Here is a 22,956-nt window from a genome sequence, read left to right on the forward strand (position 1 = left end):
TTAACACTTTGTTAGTTCGAAGGCCACATCTTTACTGAAGCAGACTGGCATGGGACCGATATTTCTGTAGAACGTATATGATTATTTCTACTGTACAAAACCTTCTCAAGTACTTTAGAAAAAGTAGTTGGTAGTGAAATCAACCCATAGTTCGTCACTTTTTTGTACAGTGTTTATACACTGACATTTTAATACGATCCAGAAAAATAACTGTACAGCTGATTACAAATTTGGACTACTGAGTGCATAATTGAAGCTGAACACGCTTCTTAAATTTTACGTATTATTTTCATCATAACTTGATAAGTGTTTTTTAATATATTATACTTTTTATCTTAGTCTCAGGGGTTGGAATAGTTTTAATATCAGAAAATTTTATAGGATGTGCGTCTTTATAAATAAAATAGCATCTTTCGATATTTGTTAGAAAAATAATTTAAGGTATTAGCAATTGTTCCTGAATCCTTTACGTTTCCATAGTTGGTAAGAAGAGATGGCACCTGTTTAGTTGAATATATTCGTCCTGTTTCTCCTTATACTATGTTTCATGCTATTTTTATTTTATTACGTGACGTGTTACAGATGCTGCACTGTTTGTGTGGACAATATGTGTTTTACGACGTAAAGTGCAATTTCGAATACTTTGGATTAACGAAGTATGAACATAAATTAAATTATTTTTATTGCACTAAGTCACCTTTCGGAAAGAGGGCATTTTAAGAGACTGTACAGCGCTGATAACGCAAGATTCTACAGAGGTCTTCTTATTAAGTACGGTGAATGACCTGTTTCAATATGTAAATTGTCTATTACGCGGTGTATACCCAAGAATGCTTAGAATAAATGAACCTGAAGAATGAATAACAGAAACTTATCAGCAACTGTTCTACAAATTTAGCCGAGCGTCAGTATATAAAGACCTCCATTTACAATAACATGAATCACTCCATAAAACGAAAGCATGACGAAAGTGAAGAACGTCGTAGAGACGTGAGGCCTGACACCTAGCCTCGCTGCAAATCCCATATAACTCGACCGGAAGTCAAAGTGAATCTTCAGATGAGAGGACGTTAAGCTGTGTGTGCATATTCATTGTTATTTGCCAATCACAAAACGACGCGGCTATCCGTAAGAGGCCTAAGGTAAAAGAACTGAAAAATAGTTTCAATCATCCCAAATTCAACAACTTCAGAGACCATAATCACTCTTAAGAAGGTTTTGGTTACTCAGTTGGCCAACAAATTCCCGGACTTTTCTGGAACCACGGCATTCACTGCTGTCGAAGGCAGATCAGACGGTGCAAAATACCACTGAAAAAAATTCAAATTTCGCTATAGGCGACATACGTACACTCCCTCTTGAATTGGGAGCTACTTAATACTTTCGTGTGTACAAACTTACATGGTAACATCAGAGAAATCACTTTCGAAAGTCTGGGTTCCAAGACATCCCCATGCCCACAGAGGAAAATATTTAATTAGGCCACGGCCGATCCCCTTTCTCACACGTCCTGTATCTTGTTCCCGTTTTATATTTATGGCTGTTTTCTGGGTTGTAGCGCCGTATAGTGCCATCGTCCTGATGAAAGAGGCAACAAAACTCTGTGAAACGTCGGTATACGTCAAACTGCACGGCGCTACAACCCAGAATCTTCATTAACCAACTTCATGAAGCAGAGATTTTGGTGAGAAGTTGACAGTGGCTTAGCTGGCAATGTTCCCTTCGCCCGTTAGCATGTTGCAGAAATCAGTCACTGGACTTTGTCCTAAAGCCTAATTTACGTTGGAAAATTTTACTGGAAGTGAGTGATTTAAGCCCTAAATTAGAAGCCAGCAAATCGTTTGCAAATGGTAAGCAAAGACGACACTTTACTAGTGACCTGCGCTTTAAGCTAATAATGTTTCCTTCGACTTGAGCAGATTAAACGTGTCTGCAGTTTTCTTATTAGCGCGTTCTCCTTGGTCTCAAGAACGTTTGAAAGGGCGTAAGACTTGTTGCTGTTTTATTTTGTCAGAAATTAAGCACTGGGGAAAAGCAGAGAGAATAGAAAACTGATAGCAATATGAAGACAATTATTATTTCGGATGGCTACGATGCGTATACAAATCTGATACAAAGTTAACTGATGAAGCTCCACCTGCCTACTAAACTCATCTACTACGCCGACTACCTCATAGCGAAATATTCTTTGGCATAGGAAATTAAAATAATTAAATCTAAATACAGAAATAGTACAATTCCCTGGGTGCGATTATGATTATAATAGACACAAAATACATTTCGAAATTAAAACAATGTGCATTCAGTTTTCAGAAACAAGCCTACTCCGCTCTCTTGTGCAAAACATTTTCAGTTAGAAAATTAATTATTTTACTCAGTACGGTTTTGAGTTGGCTGGTCATGTAGCAGTAGGTAACCAGCAAAGATGAATAAGCTTTTCTGTACCAATATGATTTTGGTTAAAACAAAAATAGTATGGCATTTCTTTAACTGTACTCGTTGGCGATACACCGGTTTAATGGTTTCTGTTCGTTGTGCAGCATTTCAATACACGTGCAAAATACGTAGTACCAATCACCTAAGAGTGTGTGTTCAGACGATAACAGCAGATGAGTCAGGATGGTCACGTGACATGCAAGTGGACACATTCACTTTCCACTTGAAGGCCAGTGGCCAGTTTATGGGAGATGATGCTATTTACACCCTGAGAGTTCAGTGGCTTCAACTACTTTCTTTCAGTAAACTTATCCAAAGTAAATCAACCTTAACCTATACGAATCCAGCCCTCAAACACATAGCCTACTCTTATCACCTACACATCCAGAGCAAAATCTATCTAGGACTAATACCCACAATACCATCCATAAAATCAGCCTACGCTTTAAAATCATTATTTAAATACAATTTCACATCAAGAACTTCTTGGAACAGATTATGCCATTACATTTCTTAAGCCCTCATACTCTAAAGTGAATTTTAACAATCACAGCGAAACGACGATATGTTCTAACAAAGAATCTGAAATATTTCACTCACAGGAAACTCTCTCAAATCGACGTCGAGTGTCATTTGTCTTCTGAATGTCACTTAAAAGTCGACAAGAATAGCATACATATGAGACCACTCCGCAAGTTTTCTTCAATGACATCAGCAATTTTTTTTAAACTTTCTAATTCATCTCATTGAAGTTAATTTAATGTGAAGATCCTAGCAACCCCCACCAACGGATTTTCCTAACTGTTCATACGTAATTTTACCAACTATTGTTCTCATATCGCTTGAATACAATAAGCTTCTTTGACAAGATGACAGAGAATCACTGGGCACGCAACGGTATTCTGATATGATTCAACTAAAAGCGACTAAAACACGAACTTTCAGACAACCCACCAGTATGTGACGTGGGGAATTATAACCACGCCCATGGGATCAAATGGACAAACGCTGCGGTGAGACTGATACCACTAGACCCTTTAGCTGATGTTCGCAAGAAAAATAACACTAGAGAACAGCAGTGCTGATCGAAGTCCGCGGCCCAAATTGTAAAACATGAAAAGCAGCGAAGTTCCTGCAGACAATATCTTATCCAACACTGCAACGGAACTCGTAAAATAAATGCGGAGAAAAAAATCCAAACACACGAAGAAACCCGACCCTGTTGTGGCTGCAAGTTTTCAAAGTTGCTCGACAGCCCGTGCTTACTTCAAAAAAAAATTTCTTTGCCACACGAACATCGTTACAGTAATTTCATTTACATGTGCACAGATATGATGATACCGTATTTCGAATCCGCTGGATCAACACACATTTTCTTTTCGATTCGACGGGCTTCTGGCAGAACGCCTCCCCATATGGTCACAGGACTTCCATGTTAACGACAGCAAATATGTGCGATATCTCAGAAGTAAATACAGCAAGATACGCGAAACTCTACTACTCAGAATTACGAAACGGTACGCAAAATTGGAAACTTCGATTAATGAATATTATGTTATTAGCCTTCAATAATTGTTGGTTAAACCGAAGACAGTCACGTGACATGAGACCTGACAAATATTCAAACATCTTTCTCGTCTATAACACACCTATTTCTTTTTTTGGCAAATATGCGACACAGAAATTTCAAACCATTTGTGACAAGCTATTCTGCAATGTCTAACAAATAAAATTACTCAAAAAGACTACGAAACAAAATGCATCAGAACTAAAAGAGGTACTTACCCTTTCCTCCTCGCGGATCATTTCGGCGATGCCAGGCTTTATTTCCATGTCGTCAGGATGCGGTGGGGGAGGCAACGGGAGCCCGGGATCCCCTGGGATTGGAACCAACGTCGGCCCGTGGGGGTGATTCTGCGGTGGTGGAGGCGGTGGTAGGCCCTGCGAGTTCACCATGGCGTTGGGTGGCTGCTGGGGAGAGAGTTCTAAAGCACTGGAATCTAGTCCTTCTGCACCTAAGCTTTCTTCAGGGCTACTGACACTGCTCCTCTCCCCTGACGTACGACGTCTTTTCTTCTGCCGGTGGAGTTGCTGCTGTGGCTGCTGAGTTGTTTGTTGCTGTTGCTGTTGTTGCTGATTCGTCTGCTGCTGCTGTTGTTGTTGCTGCTGTTGCTGTTGCGGGGTCGTAGGAGGAGAAATTACGTTCTCAGACGTGTCATGGAGTGTCGAACCTTGCCTAGAATCCCAGCTTTTCTTTCCTTCCCCGGCAGGTCCGGGCTCAGGATCTCCGTTAACATCGGCCAATCCACGAATCTTTAGCGATTCTGCCACCTTCAGAAGTGGGCCTATCTGCTCCTGTGATACATTAATTTCGCCCCTGTACATGAACTCCACGACGGCCTTCAACTCGGGCCATTTTATATCTTTAAGAATGACAATAGGGTGTTGGCACGGGTTTTCGAAAAACAGTGACTGGAAGTATGGGCTACAGGCCGACAGGACCATCTTGTGCGCCTTCACTGAATGCCCATCACAAGCCAGGGTCACGTCCACGAAGGACTCGCTCTGAAGAAGCTGATCGAATACATTGGTCAGATTGCTTTGATAGTTGTTCCAGCGCAGACAGAACTGCTGCGGGGAACCCATGCAGTGCTGCATGATGCCAACAGCTGCCTCCTCGCGTGTCGACTGCCGACCCACAGCCAGGGCTCCTCACCGTCGGTCTTCTAGCAAACACCACTGTCCTTCACCACAGTTCTGGTGTCTCCGAACAGACAACCCACATCTGCAACGCAAATCAGTCAGACATTGTCACAACCGTCACAAGCACCACCACCACCACCAGACACTCCCCCAAAACAAACAGTCTACACGAAGAAAACTGCCAAGAGAGATACGATAAAGAACGCGCGTTCTAAAAGGAATCGCGAAACGGGAAGAACTGGTCTAGCAACCACGAAGAAGGTACGTCGCGACGCGACAGTTTTTATTTACCAGAAATTTAAAAAAAACACGAGTCGACGAGCGATACACGAACGACCGAAGAACATAACACGACAACACGAAACAAAGCCCACACGCTTCGCTACCAAGCGCTCTTCTGACTCGCTCCCGTGCTTGGCGGCCTGCTCGGTCGGCAGTCGATGCTTACTCCCCGCTCCTCCCGCCAGCGCTAAGCACAAACAGCTAGAGTTGTACGTGATCTCACAGGCCAAATGGTCGATTTTCCCGTGCTCCACACAACACCCCACCCCTTTTCTCTTCTTGCCACGAACCTCATCCCGCACCCCCCGTTTCCAACATCATTTATTTATATAAAATGTACATGTAATACGGGGGTGTGAAATGAGAGGATGTCTGTCATACATAATGCATTATGATGCCCTAGCCCTATTGATTTATTGATGAAGGTTTCTGGGAGGAGATATGGAACTCACATATACGTACAATACAGACCAAGATGCTTATTCTTCAGAAGTGGTGACTGAGTAGTCTACATGCTGCTTGCTATATTATATTCTGACTCCGTATATTTAGCAGCTGCGTTGGTTGCTTGCTTGGTATGACTCAGCCCATGCTTACTTGCTTTATGTTATTGAATTTCATTAGCGACTAATTTGATGGCAAGGTCTCTCGCTGTTGCCGTCATATTACGAATAGCAGCAGCAAGATGAACGAGACAGCATTCTCGTCTCTCGGTAAAGAACTCGCCATAAAAATACACAATGACAGAATACAGCAACTGTAAAAGTCGTTTGACATTTTTATCTCCTTATCAAAGGCTTCAATTCGTCCATGAAATCGAATACTATTTGTTGAAAATCACTGTTTGATAACTCGAAACAATTCTATCGCGAGTTCAGTGCTGTACCGTAATCGAGAATGTCCGTCCACAAAACAGTGTGTCAGCAAGATAATACTTGACGTACCAGCAATTTATTCTCAAAAGTTCGGAAATCCAACTAGTTCACGGCGAAGAAGACATCGAAGAACTGAACAACTCCGATTTTCACAAAACTGCATGAATTTCACAACTCCCTTTGTCTTCGAAATCGTCATCGTTCACGACCATCCCGACAGAAAACCCAATGAGAGTACAATCACTGTTCAATTACAGCCGCAGAATACTAAAAGACCTCTTTCTTAAAAGCCAGCTTACATCCAGCAATGAGGATATCACGTTTCTCGTGCCTCACAGATACGCTCCAGCCGTCTACGAGAATGTTGCATAGAGAGAGAGGGGGGCGGGGGCAGGGGGGTCCTTTAAATGAAAATCTACAAGGCATATGCATGATCAGAAGTTCTGGCGGCTGCGAGGACGAAGATGGCTGAATTCTGGGTTGTAACGCCGTGCAGTCTGGTGCTTCAGAGGTCCTTATTGTCCTGATAATGGAGGCAGTAAGGACGTCTGAAACGTCGGCAAACTTTGACCAGAACACACGTCGCAACAACCCAGAAGACAGCTATCTTCAAAGTGTACATTTCTGGTATGTATAAGTTACATGACACTAAATACTTCAGACGTCAGCTTTCGGACTCGTAAATTGGAAGAAATTTATAACATATACCGAAGAAATGAGTTCATCATGACAGCAAATAATTTTACTTCAGCCCACACATTTTATTGTTAGGTTTCTATTATATACAATAAAGTAAGGAAACAAATCATACTCTGAATACGTCACAGAATGGTTCCATTGTGCTCGAAGAGGAGGGGTGAGGAAATGGGCATGGAACATCACAAGCCTGCACACTGCTCCAGCAGCTGCTGTCAGACCCTCAGCAATAGTTGTTTATATAATGGATTGATTACATGAGTGTCCTTTCAAAATCAAGATGTAAATATTATACAGTTGTAAAAACAAATAATCCAGAACTCTGCAGAGAATGCAGGAGAAAATATTCACGGCAGGAACGTATGAAGATGACTACACTCAACATAGTGTGTACGCCTACATTATATTGAATTTCCAGGCAATATACGAGACACTGAGGAAAAACTGCAATCAACCTGACGCGCAACATAATCGTCATTCGACATAAAGTAATCTGCTCGTCACTTCGACACTTAATCCGTGTTTATCGACCCACCATTTTCTTTATGTATGATACGTCACTTGTAGCCTGGCATCCTACGTGTCGCTGTATTTTATTTCTCATTTCTCGTTTACAAATTTCGCGAGCGTTGAAATATCAAACCACATAACTGAGAGACTTCGTGCAGTTAAATTTAGTTCCTAATATTTCATTTAAAATCAGCACACGTTACAATCTAACATCCATGTCCTACGACGACGTATAGGGAAGGCGATGCAAAGCTCCATCCAAGCTCATCAGCTCCGGCCGTCTTAATCCGGGTACCATAACATAGTGGGCCGAGTATGCTCCACGGCAGGTCTGGAAGCAGAGTAACAGAGAAAAATCCCTGCCCCTGCCAGAAACTAAACCCGAAATATCAGCCTGCAGTCACCCACTTCACTAAAAATTATCCAGACCAACTACATTCGTATATGCAGAAATATAATATTATACATTTCTGTTCCCCTAGTCCAATTCTCTCTCCGTTTCTGGTTGAGATGTGATACTATCAATACAGATTTTCCTAGTGCAAAAGCGACTTATGGTGAAGACTGATTCTTTCCTCAGAAAACATTTAATAACGAACGCGGCACCACGACAGAAAATAACAACACTGGTCAACAGGAATGTGAATTCATACGACAGCAATAATAAATATACAATTTCATTACTTCCGCAAAGTTTATGCAGACCTTAAGAACCTGGGTATGATAGAAACACTTTTACGTATAAATATTAAACAAACAAAACGGGTTTTGCGTATTTAAACTCAAGATACACTAAATCGTACGCTTGGCTTACCTTCTCTAAACGTCTACTGTGTACGTAATTATGGCTGGAACTGACTTTAAAAACATTCAGCACAGACGTTTCTTTACAAAGACTTTTACGGACATGAAGAATCAGTAGGAAGAGGGACTGCAGTTTCTGGCCTATGTTGATGTTAATTTATTGGGCGAAAACATAAATACTACAAAGAAAACACAGAAAATCTCAAACGCTAGTAACGAAACTGGTCTATAAACAGATGACACAGAAGGCTAAACATAGCTACCCCATGCTCGTCACCAGAACGCAATAAATAGTAATAAAAACTAAATACTTCAAAACTATGGCAGATTTCAAGTGCACCTATTTCGCAACGACAGTCACAAATCAAAATTATATTCACGAAGAACAGTAGATTAAATCTGAGGCATGTAAGATTTGAGGTTCTGACGGCGGAGAGTATAAAGATGTCTGTCTTCTGGGTTGTAGTGCGCTGAGGAATCGCTCTGATGATGGAGGCAGCAAGTACCTCTGAAACGTTGGTAAACTTCTACCAAATTACATGGCGTTACAACCCAGAACACAACCATCTTCAAATATGATACATGTTTGCTGCCAGTCGGTTTAATCATCTATTGCGTGAAGAACACAGACTGGGAGTGCTTGAGAACAAACTGGAAAGGATAATTTTGGGATATGGGGGGGGGGGGAAGAAGGGAGATCACTGCCTACTGAATTCAAATGCGTTTCTACGAATTTAACAACAGCTCACAAAATTAGGTAATATCAGCGGCATCTTCCTCAGACTAGCTCTGTGTCCTAATCGTCTTGTGATGCAGTTCCTTTGTTGATGTCACCGTCCAGCTATGTTCATATTTTTGTGTCTTAGAAATTGGTGCGAGTGAGTTATTACACTGCATTTTGTCTAACGTTTATGAAAACAGTCGAGAAATACTGACCTACAACCCGAAGATGTTTAGATAGATGCAATTCTCGCCAGGAAAGGATTCTTATTTTTCGCCCCCCCCCCCCTCCCGAAAATCTCGCAGAACGGTTCTGGGGCCCAATCATCTTCTTACCCAAAGATGGGCAACGTGGTTACCGTTTTCAGGAGCAAAGCTGTCGAGGCCCCTCCCTCAATGTTACATGAAATTAATACTGTGAAGGTCTAGACCAGAGATTCTCAACCAATTAAAACTTGGGGACACATTCGCCTTTTCTTATCGGGTTGTATGTGACAATTTATTAAAACTTCGTGGCAATTTATTAAGAACTTTTCACAAAAAACTCATTAATTTTTTGACAAATTTGGTTTCGTCACGTACTTAAAATTAAATATTTAAATTATGCTAGAGCAATGTTTTATTATACAAACCGCTACTTTATTACAAAAACGTACGCGAGCCGCACAAAATACACAGGCGGGCCGCGTGTTGGGAACGATTGAAAGAGACACATTTATGAAAAATTGTGGATGTCTTATTTTTCTTTTGCTATCAACGGCCGTTCCGTCGAACATCACTCGCATTTTCGGTTCAACAGATCAAAACGTTGGTATTAGGCCTACTGCTGATAACTTACGACCGCCTCCAAATTACTCACATGCTATTTCGTAGCAGCAACCGTAGCATACAAATAACTTGTACGTATTATTGCAGTTGCTAAAATTTCCAATTTGGAAAACGCTTAACATTCATGTATTTCTTCAGGAATCACTCACTATTCCATTAAGTGCAAATTTGTACCGACAGCTACAAAGGGATCTGGCCACGAAATCACGTGGTTTACCATTAACGAAAGTTATCAGCCTGCAAGGCAGGGCGCGGCTGCATAGGACGCACTCACTGCATTAAAACAAAATATTCACTCTAGATAAATGTGTTGTACTGCGCTGCAGGAAGAACGCTGTGTACTGTGCAAAACAAAACGCCATTCCGTAAAAGGTTTTTAAAACTAAAACATCGGTAGCAGAACTATGGTACCGAAATAATATTAAAAATACCGCGCTAAAAGTGTTACAGAACGAGATGAGAAGGGGGGAAAGATGAAATCATAGTAGAAAATTTCATTTCATCGGTTACGCAAACCCTGGTGGCTCTGCCTACCCAACCCACGGCAAAGGGAAAATGGAACCGACCCATGCAATTTTAACGAGTTCTGCTGTATATTTAATTATTGTAATATTTATAAAAGCTCGTAGTTGTAGTACTGGGGCGAGCGAACTTGGGGAGGTTCGTCGTGGAAGCAGGAAGGAGGAGAAGCGACTGTGGGCGAAACCGCCACACACCATTTGTGCCATTTTCTTGCATCGCACGTGCACGGATGTACTACTACTGAAAGAGACGCTGTGTTGTGCGTGTTTCCAACATTTCAATGCTTAAAGAGATACAATCCTTCTAAGAAAAAGAAGTTTCCGTGTGAGCCGCTTAAATAGGCTACTGAATCAACAGTAATGGAAACAGACGAATGGAGGACAATGAAGAAATTGAAACTTAAGGTACAATTTGACTGCACGCGACAGAGACAAGCGACCGAGGCAGGCGACAGAGTTACGAGACCGAGACTGGTCGCTTCCTGTCTGCTCTCTGTACAATCGTATGAAGTACAATTACGAGCGCGAGACAAAGACAGGCGACAGAGGCAAAGCACAGGAGACCGCTCTCGGACCAGTAGTGTCTCGCGACGGGCTCAGGCAGCACGTGTGTTGTTGAGTAAAATAATGGCAGAAATTAAATTTACTGGTGACCAAGATGAGCAATTGGTAGAATTAGCAGCAGAAAACCGACCACTGACCACCGACAGAAAGATCCTTCTTCGCGTCTGGTTTTCAATATTGAACTCATAGGTTTTCTTTGTTTCTTTCGCAACAAATAACACAGCAACACATCTTCTTCTTCTTCTTCGAGTAACCTTTTTAGAAGAATTTTTGTACTCATTTTTCACAGAATATGTGCACGTATGTCTCAACAAAACAAAGAAAACAAACACTTTGCCGCATGTCTCGGTCGTCACCTCAAAATTGTGTGGCGACAAGCTGCGATGTGTCCGTCTTCCGTCTCTGTCGCGTGCAGCCAAATTGTACCTTAAGGCTTCAACTAACAGATTTACTTGCTCTTGGGACAAACACGTATTAGATAAAATACCCTGTCCTTACGACAAGCATACACATTCTGAAGGTCCCCTAAAATGTGTCAAAATGTTTTAAAACTTTCTACAAAGGTGGTTCTGAACTTGGGAATTATTACTCCTCGAGGGTAATTTCGCATATTTCAGGGGGAAATAAGCTGGTCAGCTACAACGATTTGATAGAAACAGAAAAATCAGCAGTTATTAACCTCTATGTTCATAAACCGGGGGGGGGGGGGTAATTCTGGTTTAATGCGTAAGCTAAAGGGCCAACATCGGTACAAAGGTAAGAGACGCTGACTACATGTCGGACATAAACACTAGCGATCTATAAGTCACTTCCCTCTGCTTCAAGCAACAAGAATTAGACCTTCATATCTGTTCCATTTCAGAATTAACTGTATGACAATTTTTACTTACTAAGCGCAATGCTACAGTAGATTTGGTTTCAGTAGTTAATTATTATAAGAAAATTAGTGACTTTTATTTCCGTGGGAATAGCCGAGTAACATTTTCAGAATAAAACCAGTATCTTGGACCTTCCTGTACGTTACTTTTCACACACTGTTCGTTAATTGGCCATTCTGAACGGACGGTTATAATAACACAACACACCGGGGTGCTACACTACAGACCTAAATGATTTGAGACTTTTGGGCCTATGCCCTCGAAGCTTGTTTCTTGCAGACACGAACTCTGCTAGAACGCTAACAGCACCAGCTACAGATACTTTAATTTTGAAAAAAAGTTCGCTCCTCTAGCATGACTGTAACAACAATCGCTGGCAACACTAGAAACTTTAATTATTGGGCAAGAAACCGAATATTGGCTTGAATAACTGAAATGCCTGAGGTCCCTCCCAAAGTCAAATATCAGAACACACGCAGTTCAACGCAATGTGCGTCTTTATAGTTGAATGCTTTGTTTTTATTTCATCCTTTATAAACTAAACATTTTCGTTTACTACGCTCATTTATCACCAGTACAACACACACGATTACTCTGAATTACTTTCAGTAATCGATAAGAATCCAAATCACGGGGAGATTAGTTAAAATACCAATAAAATTGGGTAATTTAACTGCTGAAAGTGGCTTTTACAGCGTGACTCTGGCAGCAGAGCATATAAGACGCGTATTTCTGGGCGTCTGGAAAGCAGTAAACTGGCGACATGGAGAAGAGTATTGCTCACCATTTGTGTGAAGTCCGCCATAAAACAACATTAACCAGATTTCTTCAAACAACAAAGTCGGATTAATGTATGTCCCATACGAAATATCCATGTACCAGTTTTACACTTCTAGACTTCGTAAAAAAAACTTGAGACTTCCAGTTCTATGTTTGTTTAAGCACAGGCTATTAATAAGACAAGATTCTCTTTGGAGTGATGCCTGAGTACGGGCCCGGGGCGGCCGATTCTGTTTCTCATAAGCATTTATGTTTACCGATGAGGTTTATTTTTCAACAACTCATTTTAGCAATTTTAATGGTATTCATAGCAACTATTGTCTTTTTGTAGTCTTGGAAACCCCCCTCCCCCTCCCTGAGTCTAAGATGACAGTTGAAGGTTATAACAAACCTGAAGGTTATCGGATGATAAACATTGCCACTCAGACCCAAAACAGCACCAGGAGTACATTGCCCTTCGCGTGTACAACTGCGTGCGTCCAGCCTTATTCATACACGATATATAAACAAACAGAGAGAATAGCATATATGTAGAACAGATCAGCACACTGTATGTACGTATACGGGCAGCATATATGCCCGTATAGGTTTTGATAGGCGAGAGAAACCGCAAGCCATGTTTGCATTAGGTGTGATGGGCAGTTAATGTAACGCTAATTCGTTGGATCAGTACTAGCAAATAAAGCGCTTGAATGCAGTCCGGGGCGAGAAAGCAGAACGCACAGGGAGCGCGTTATTCCTGACCACATGGCTGAACTGAAGTGATATGATACTTGCTTGATAGCTGTTTTAAAATACAGCTCAGCGAGTTAAGCTGCAAGCTTTGTTCGGTCGTCCGATCGAAATTTTGGTACATACAAGACTCGACTCTAGCACCAGAAAGTGAATGAATGCTGGAGAGGTCGAACGCCAGTATGTCTACAAGAACGTTGTCTCAGTAATTACTGACTGTACTTCGAAAAAAGTTGGTACTGGAGGTCTATAACTTACTATCAGTATTTAATTTTAAATCGCGTAGGTTCAAAATAATCAAAACGCTTGCATGAAAAAAGTAAACAATCGATTTTCTATTAAACTGTTCGCAGTGCATCAAATATGTGCATGAAAAACTATAACAAAATGGATATCTTCTGGTCTGTTACGCAGTGTAGCCTGATGGACGTTTACGGAGGATTCAACTGTCCTAGCTGACAGAACTTTTGTCACTGTCTAAATTATAAAACTGTAAAACTACGACGTTTCGAAAGCTGGATTCTGCTTCTGCCATCAGGAAGAAATGGGGTTCAGCTAGCCTCAGACCTGGAGGTCTCATAATGCAATTTGAAATAATAGAAACACAGAAAACAATTTTTGTTAATCACCACATCGAAATACATCTAGCAAGCTCTAGAAATGAAGTAAGAAGGTAAAATGCTGATTACACAATTTATTCTCCAAAAATAATTTCTCATATCACTCTCAAAGACGCGAAATCTTATGACAGAATGACTATAGAGCAAATAAAATAAATATCTGTGGTAAGTGCATATTTACTTAGAAAAGTCTTCGGAAAACACTGCAGGAATTTAAACTATTCAAATTCCTCTGTCTATTCTACATCAATGGTGAAGTGAATGAAAATCTTTACTCGGAATCATAACTAATAAATCTAGTGAAACGATTTTATAAAGTCCAGGCGTTTAAAAAAAATGGTTTATCAGTTGAATACTGATTTCAGTAGAGGCAAAAGACAACTGAAACATTATCCTCAACTCAGCCCTATTTTTAAAACAAACCGCTGCAACAAAGGAACTGATGAAATAGCTTTAATAATTGAAACTCCATTTTAGAGCCGATGTTTGTACTTGGTTAACGGCGGAACGAAACTCTTCCCCTGCTCAGTATCTAAAAGAATCTGTCAGTCATAGAACAGTTTCAACAATTCATACAAATGTTACACACTCATGCGAAAATAAACGAGATCGATACTTAAATTTCAATGTATCGTTTCATAGAATTCTACGAAAAACTTCAGGCAAAATAATGTCCAAAAGTTTCCGCCATTATTAATTTCTGCTTCCGATTAAACAATATACATACTCGTTTGGCCTACAACTCCACATAACTACGAATTTAAATTTCACGAGCATCGCACTAACAAGTTACACTCATCACATATTTGCATTTCATCAGAGCCCTATAAGAATGCTTTTCCAAGAACTGCTGTTTTATTTCCATCCGCTATTCTCGTTTTGTTTTAAAAGAGACCCCAAGGAATTAGGAGCGTCAATACAGGATTTGTAACATGTAAATAGTTAAAGTGATATTCATGGATTTGTGTGTTAATTAAAGCGGCGCCTTCATTGCCTCAAACTCATTTGTGGGATTAAAAATGCCCCAAATTATACACAAAAGGGAAACAAAACAAATAATTTCGCGATTACCTTCAGCCCGGCACTTATCACAACAACAACAATGGAAGGAAAAGGAATTCTTGTAGGCTTGTCTTCTGACATAGGGCATTGATAAATTTTGTATCCACCTATTAAATTTACACATATTTAATATGAGTAATTCAAAGTGGCCTACCATATTCGCCATTAATTAAGGCACACGTGACGCATTCGTAGATCTGAAATGTATTAGTAGATCTATTAGTCATGGGAAATAAATGAGTAAAAATAAATGAGAAGAAAGCAGAAAAGAACATGTTAGTAAATGTATTCATAACCTAACAATTGTGACGTTCGTCAGAATGACTTTTGACCTGTGGATAGCGGGGGAATATTCCGGATGGGGGATTCCCCACGCTTGAATTCCAAGGCATCTCATCTTTGCAAATGACCGCGGCAATTGCCCACACAGTCACTTCTATGCGCAAGAACGAATGCAGATCTTCATGTGAAATGCCAGCCGTTATCCGAATTAAAGAAAATTGAAATAGACCGACAAATTCTCGTAAACATTCCGATATAAAATTTCAAGATAGTCCATTCAGCCGATCTCGAGCTGTTACATACATACATATGGACGACATGTGGAGCACAATGAACCATCATTTAATTACAAACACATGACTGCAAACTGTTGTATCGTAGTCTGATTCGGCTAGTACTTGCTGTCTGTATACGTCTTTCAAAGGTGTGTCACAAATACACAAGTTTCGGAACACTAAATGCAGTAATAATTTCAGATAGAAAACTGTGAACAAATTAAAGTTAAGACAGAGGCTGCTATATTTAATACGTGTCATGAAATTGTGGAGACAAAGCGTACAACGAAACCTAGACGAAGTAAGCAAAACTCTAACCTGCATACCAACTAATCGATATTAGTATTTAAGACTAAGAAGAATTGCTGAGCCATTAAAAATTGGCTTAACTATGAAAGACATATGCCGCTATGACTATTAAAATTAAACTTTTAGGAATAAAAGAATCAATACATTCATTACCGTGTTCACAAAAGCCATTTTAACCGAATTCAGTCTACATCCTAAACCCTCCTAGATTCATTCAAATGATGTCCTCTCATCTACGCCTAGTATCCAAAGCGGTCCCTTCATTTCTGATTATCCGACAAATACTGTGCAGCGACAGGTGTCTCATAACTTGTGCGTGCTACATTTCTCACCCATCTCATCCTCCTTAATTTAATTACCTAATAATATTTTGTTAAGATTGCAAATTATGAAGCTGCGTCTGTGATCCTACTCTTGTATTCTTCCTCCGTAGATACAAATATTGTCCTCAAACACCCGCAATATGTTTGTAACTCGTAATTTCCACTCAGATCACTCCTGCAACCTGACTTCATAACATAACTTCTGCGTCATCGTGTCACAGATCCTTCAGCATAAAAACTTTATTTGTACAGATTCAAACAACGAGGCCCAGCTCCGAGCTTGGGAGGATCACCCTTCGTCAGCTGTCCGCAGCCGCTCTGTCCCAACATGCCTTCAGAAATGGGGGTCGTCTCCTTCAACCAAAACATACCAACCGCCGACTACTGGCAACGTTTTGTATAGAAAACGAAGGCAAAAGCCATGCGTTTTCGAGTTTTCTTGTTAAGATGAGGTATGTTTGCAGGAAAGCGAAACACCTATCAAGAACAGCCGGTCGGCCATTGAACTAGCGATTATGATGCATTACTAACACGCTCTCCGTGTCTGCCTCTATTCATGTTTATGCCCCTTTGTTAGTTAGCAATAAGAGCATTTGACTGCTCGTAGCTGATCACGTCGTCGATCTAGGAGAATGAAGAAATTATAGACTGTCGGGCTTTACTGACAATGCCGATGTCATATTGGTCCACGGATCACGATACCGCCAACACGACAGGAAGAGAAATTAATAAAAAATGGCAGCGACAAGCAATAATACGAAGTTCGATATTATATACAAACATCCCTCGCCTATGGAGATCCAACCAAAACAGTCCGAGGAAATAAAGAAATGGTTGCAAATACAGCCTAAAAAATAGCTATGTCGAATATCAAGTCGGAAATACTTATCTATAAAATCGCAATTTTGTTTTGTTTTGTTTCAATTGCAGCAAAAACAACAGGCTTCATGTAAAGGTATACGAATTTTGCGTGCCTTTGTATGGCTGTGAAACTTGGCCTCTCGCATCAACGGAGGAACATAGATTCATAGAGCAGACTGCTCGGCGTAATAACCTACAGGCCATAATCAAAATTTCAACTCCCATGAAAACTTCAAAGATTAGTAACTGGATTCTGATAAGAATATCTGAATCTGAAGCATGTAAGCATCAGGAGAATGGACGAAATTTCACTGTAAGGAGACTCATAATGTACACCCCCTACCAAAAATAATTGGGTGGAAAATGGGAGAACGTAATGGGTGAGGTATGCAGCACACAAAAAAGGATGAGAAATTTGTACAAAACTTTAAAGGGAAACCTAACGAGAAGACAACAACTGAACAACTAGGTTCAAGCATAATATTAAAATGGATACAAAAGAAACAGAAGAAGGTGTTGACTGGATCAAGAGGATTATACTGTTAGACACTTATGTATGGTAATGAACTTGAATTTGTTGACCTGTTGACAAACTATCATCTTCTCAAGAAGGACTTTGATATCGAGTTAGTTACCAGTCAGATTTCAGAACTACATGTTTCTTTTCATCTACCGTCCTTCCATTCACGCATTAGAAACAAGATATGGTCCGTATTAATACGAAGAAACTTTTACAGCAAAACTATACCTGTGTCTGAGTTCCATGCATCCTTCACCTCGACATTAGAATTTGAGTGGTAACCTTGTATTCCACAATCCGGGTGTTTACCTTCTGTAGTAGCGTACAGTTACCGCTGTATAGCAGGACTTTCTGCAGAGAAGGGGACCTCCCTCGGCTGTCCCACTCACAGATTGTCCCTCTGTCTCACGGACCTACGCTAGGAAGTATCACTGTCATACTACACGGCGTTTTGAAAACGTTACACGCATTACAAACATTCATACTCCTAAATCCAATTTACTTGTAACAACCAAACATCATTTGGAGCAGCCAAATACCAATTTCTTACCACAAATATTCCACGTGTGTACCTCTAGTGATACAATACACATCCGGCCCATATTCAAACAATGAAGCGGAATTTCAGTTACGGACACAGCAGCAGCCTGCGTCTAGAGGGAGTACTGATTCATGCTTCAATGAGAAACTTAGCTTCTCGCCTCATCCGTATTAAGTTTGATTCGTCTTTACCATTTATTATTACTACCACAACTACAAGTCCACAGACCAGGAGAAACCCCCTTTTAGGAGAATTCGATATACGCGCATGCGCAAGATTTCGCGGTGAGTGACGACCGATCCTAAAAGCATTCGTTCCACAACCACTGAACGAACAATAGACAACAATCTTTCGTGTGTTCTAATGGGTATAGGTTTAAGATTACCTCACAGTGGCACAATGATTTAATCTAGAATATTATCACCACACCCACAGAACACATTAGAGGTGCACTCACTACACGCTGATCTTAACTCCTTGATGTTTTCATTCTGTGTGTAGGAATGTAAAACTCTGACGTATCACACTTCCCACCAATAGCAGCCCTCTAGTCCAGCTGATAAGAAACATTCCCCCTGCACCGCCCCAGAAAAGACTTCCCCCCGCAGGGCTTTTCTCCTGGTCTGTGGACAGTACGTCTACTTGAATATTTGTTAAGGTGACATAGTTTTGAAACACACTGTATAAAACACAGACAACAAAAAATGTAGTCTGACAATACGTCCGTCTGTCCCGTTTAATCAACTCGAAAACAGCTCAACCTATTTTGATTAAATTCGGTAGGGACGATACGCCACTGGACGCTTTCGTAAAATTATACTTCTCAATTTCCTGCAACCAGTAATACGAACATGGCGGTCGCACGATTTGTGAGGTAGGAGACACTATCGCCACTAACATAAGGCCATAAAATGATGCACGGTACGGTAAAAGATCTTCGAAAAAACACGGCGTCTACATAAGAGGAGATTCAACCAGGAGTCGATCCCACAACCAGCTAAGAGCTAATTCTCAATGCCTCGCATCACTATGAATTTACGTTGCTCAAGGAATACATTAAGAAAACATTGTAAATTTAGAAATTTAAAGTCGTTTAAGCAAGATAACACGTTAGTAGGTAACTTGACATTAAAATTACCAGGTGAAGAAAAATTCTAACATTTCAGTTATTGATTTGTTTGTAAAAAGTACAGAGGCAAAGTCGAGGCAGTCTACTTGAGAGCACGCTGTTGTTTAAACGTTCAATTTGTGATAAACAAACAAATAAGGAAGAAGAAAAAACTGTTACAACCCAAGTCCATGCACTTCAATGACAGCAGCATTAACGGTGGAAAGTAGCCGAATTAAATTGGATTTCAATTAGCTCAGTTTTCATTTGTGAATAAGAAGTAGGATCGCGTGGATTTATCTAATGTTGAAGACAAACAGACATGTTTTTACATCGTCTGCAATCGATTGTTCGTCTTATGCGAACGGCATTTATCGCAATGCATGCGTCGCGTATGTTATTGTAAACTTCTGTCAGCCACGAGTATCCAGACTGAAAAGAATCAAAGGACATTGTGGAAACTATTTCGGCACGGATTACACCCTTACAGTTCTGCTAATAAATCACCACGACTTTTTTCAATGAACTGTCTTCATGTACAACCTTGCGGCCGAGCAGTCAATAAAAGGGAGGCCTAGTCACGATCAGTTACAAAATAAAGGAGGCAGCATCTGAAGTAAGCACGCGCCTTTTGAATAAAGGCTTCCGTTACACTGCAATGTTGCAGTACTTGTCAGTTTTATGTAGGCGTGTGTCACGCACAGCGATTAAAGTCCCTCAAGAAGGGCTTTGCTCCGTGAAGGCAACTGATGTTTCGGGCTAATTCATTTCGCGATGAACACTGACGTCGAAGATTTCTGTCTTCTGGGTTTTTGCCTCCGTCATCAGGGCGATGAATCTACGGAGGCAGTATGACCTCTGAAAGGTTAGTTAACATCGACCAGACTACACAGCGCAACAACCCAGAAGACAGAAATCTTCATACTCATCGCCCTGATGATGGAGGCAGTATGACCTCTGAAACGTTGGTAAACATCGACCAGACTACACAACGCAACAACCCAGAAGACAGAAATCTTCATACTAAGAATCGCCCTGATGACGGAGGCAGTATGGCCTCTGAAACGTTGGTTAACATCGACCAGACTACACAGCGCAACAACCCAGAAGACAGAAATCTTCATACTCATTGCCCTGATGATGGAGGCAGTATTACCTCTGAAACGATGGTTACCATCGACCAGACTACACAGCGCAACAACCCAGAAGACAGAAATCTTCATACTCACCGCTGTGAAAACCTCAAATCTTACAACACTGACGTCACCACACACATCCACAGTCCCACACTCTGTAATGTCTGCAGCAGTACTTCTGAGGGCACGCTGTAACTCCTCCAGTATTCTGTATACTGAAGCGCAGTGCTTATGCGACGAATAGTTTATGAATAGTAATACAATATTGGTCAACCATCAATATCGTACGAGCTCTCGGTGTATTTGAGGGATTGTCCACAAAACACACACAAGCACACGGCGACAGCCATATTCACGTTGCAGCGAAATCTGGTGCGGGTTTTTGGTCCGTGCCAGAGCACACACACATTATGTTAGCTGCACACACCACATCACCCACCGATCGGAACCGTGCATGCGTGCGGATATCAATCACTGATTATCAAGCCGACAAAATACCAGATTAAACTCCTCCTCATCCCTCCTCAAATCTCCACTAACAGCTCTATATGCGATTTACCGCAGCTCGCCACACATACACACACAGTTGAGGGTGGCACTGAGAACACATGAAATGACGTGTGAGGGCTACATGTACACGACATGTTAGCGACACCTGTATGCCCCCCCCCTCGCCTCATTACATTCACATTCACACACACACACACACACACACTGCTGCATATTCCACAAATAGTACACACATGCATGCATATGTCCACTCCAAGCATTAAGAATAGTGTCAACAGACCGCCCAACACAAACACGGTGAAGCCTAACATAAACATAAATTCATTAATAATACGATATACACCCCAGAAATAAAACATACTACTCGAATATACTCAACAAAACGAGATAGGTTGCTGCTAACAGTGAAACTGTTTTGACGTCTATCATCAAATGAGGCACATGATTAAATCCTTTGTTTCGAAATACGCAACTGGTTCAAATTCTACTCAAAAGAAACTGCATAGTGCATTCGCACTTCTGACATGAGTGCGTAATGGATAAAAAGGGATCCTGATAACTGCAAATTTGATAGATATTGAAATGCAACTACTCCAAAAATCTTAAAACTTTGCATACCGTGTAGTGTATTAGAATATAAAATAAGCAAACAATCAAACTATTAACACTATAAGTAACACTAGTGCCAAACGCGTTTCGACCTCAAGAGGTCAACATCAGTGACAACAGGGAATTAATATTTTCGGTCCTAGATAACATAGCACTATTGCCCCACGCGCCCCTCCTTGTCTCAAGGATGCCACACGGGTGTAGCGACGTCAAGGAACTGAAAATGTGAAGGCTGAATGGCATAAAACTATGTAATGTGCACACAGAGTTCGATGAAAATCTGTCACGTACCTCAAAAAGCTGTTAACTGCAGAGACAAAATATGACGGTATCGCACACAACAAAAGCTTACTTCAAGCAAAACTGTCGATAACCGAGCTATAAATATGTACATCCCCATCTGCCGGTCAGAAGCCTGCAAGATGTAGCGGCAATTCAAATGTCATGAAAGGGCAGGTTCATATGGTCTTTGTAACTGGGGGTAAATGAGGCAAACGAACTGACGGCTACCTCCATTTCGTGTGTTCAACACATCGCAGCACATAGGCCTAACATTACAAACATTATATCTTAATTGCGTCATGCTTGTGTTCTTCAATACAATAATTTTATTCACCGTCTTTACACAAGCTTATAGATTGTTAAAATCACATAAAATTATAACATTTCAACATATGATATTGTTACATTTGTAACAAATGTAACAATATCATATGTTGAAATGTTATAATTTTATGTGATTTTAACAATCTATAAGCTTGTGTAAAGACGGTGAATAAAATTATTGTATTACAAACATATTTCACTTTGTAAGATTTGAGGTTTTCACAGCAGTGAGTATGAAGACTTCACTTTAATCCACATGACTGTGGGTACATTAAATTTGAAGAAATGGGAGTACTTCTTCCATTCAGTTAACAATGTTTTGTCACCTTGTCTGCTTTCTGAATGTGTAAAGATTAAAATGACTCTTGTTTTATAAGGGTACGAAACCTGGTCTCTAATGAACCTTACGGGTTCCATAAAATGTTGGCGAATTCTTGAGCGGCTGAGCAGCTCATGGCTTCTCAGGAATGACTCGGCTCCATGGGGTAAGTATGAAACCTGGTCTCTCGCTATCGGATGAACACAGACTGATACGTAAACATGCATGAGAATGAACAAGGTGCTGAGGAGAGTATTTTGACCAAAGAGAGAGGAAGTTGGCATTAACTTACAAACCAAGGACTAAGGAATTATAGGAAGACCGAAAACAAGATGGCAAGAACAATTCTTCTGAAGACAGAAGAAAAACAGAGGGCAGAGCACTCGATGAAGTCGTAGAAGACAACCGAGGAAATCAGATTAAGCTGGAGACTTACACAGTTAGGTGGCTCACAATTTGTAGAATTCACCAAACATTAATAGAATGATCACATCGAGGATGAGACAGGCGTAACATGTAGCATGCATGGGGAGATGTAAAATTCGT

The 22,956-nt window shown here is 40.7% G+C and overlaps 1 protein-coding gene across 10 annotated transcripts in view; it reads right to left on the reverse strand.

Annotated features, from left to right (window-relative positions):
* The window catches only part of LOC110827709 (protein bric-a-brac 1), a 456,379-nt gene that overhangs the window by 170,036 nt on the left and 263,387 nt on the right, over positions 1-22,956 (reverse strand). For 8 of the 10 annotated variants that reach the window (XM_087352109.1, XM_022059610.2, XM_087352108.1 and 5 more), the window contains one exon: positions 4,222-5,221. In XM_087352109.1, the coding sequence (XP_087208235.1) occupies positions 4,222-5,094 (873 nt within the window). In that variant the 5' untranslated portion in view covers positions 5,095-5,221. Of the gene's footprint in view, positions 1-4,221; positions 5,222-8,316; positions 8,379-17,809; positions 17,960-22,956 lie in introns of those variants that run through there. The other 2 variants (XM_022059618.2, XM_022059617.2) reach the window with 2 other exon arrangements.

The sequence above is a fragment of the Zootermopsis nevadensis genome, unplaced genomic scaffold, assembly GCF_977971745.1.
Source record: "Zootermopsis nevadensis isolate Lab colony 2312 unplaced genomic scaffold, Znev_1.0 Znev_ptg000020l, whole genome shotgun sequence".
Lineage (NCBI taxonomy): Eukaryota > Metazoa > Arthropoda > Insecta > Blattodea > Termopsidae > Zootermopsis > Zootermopsis nevadensis.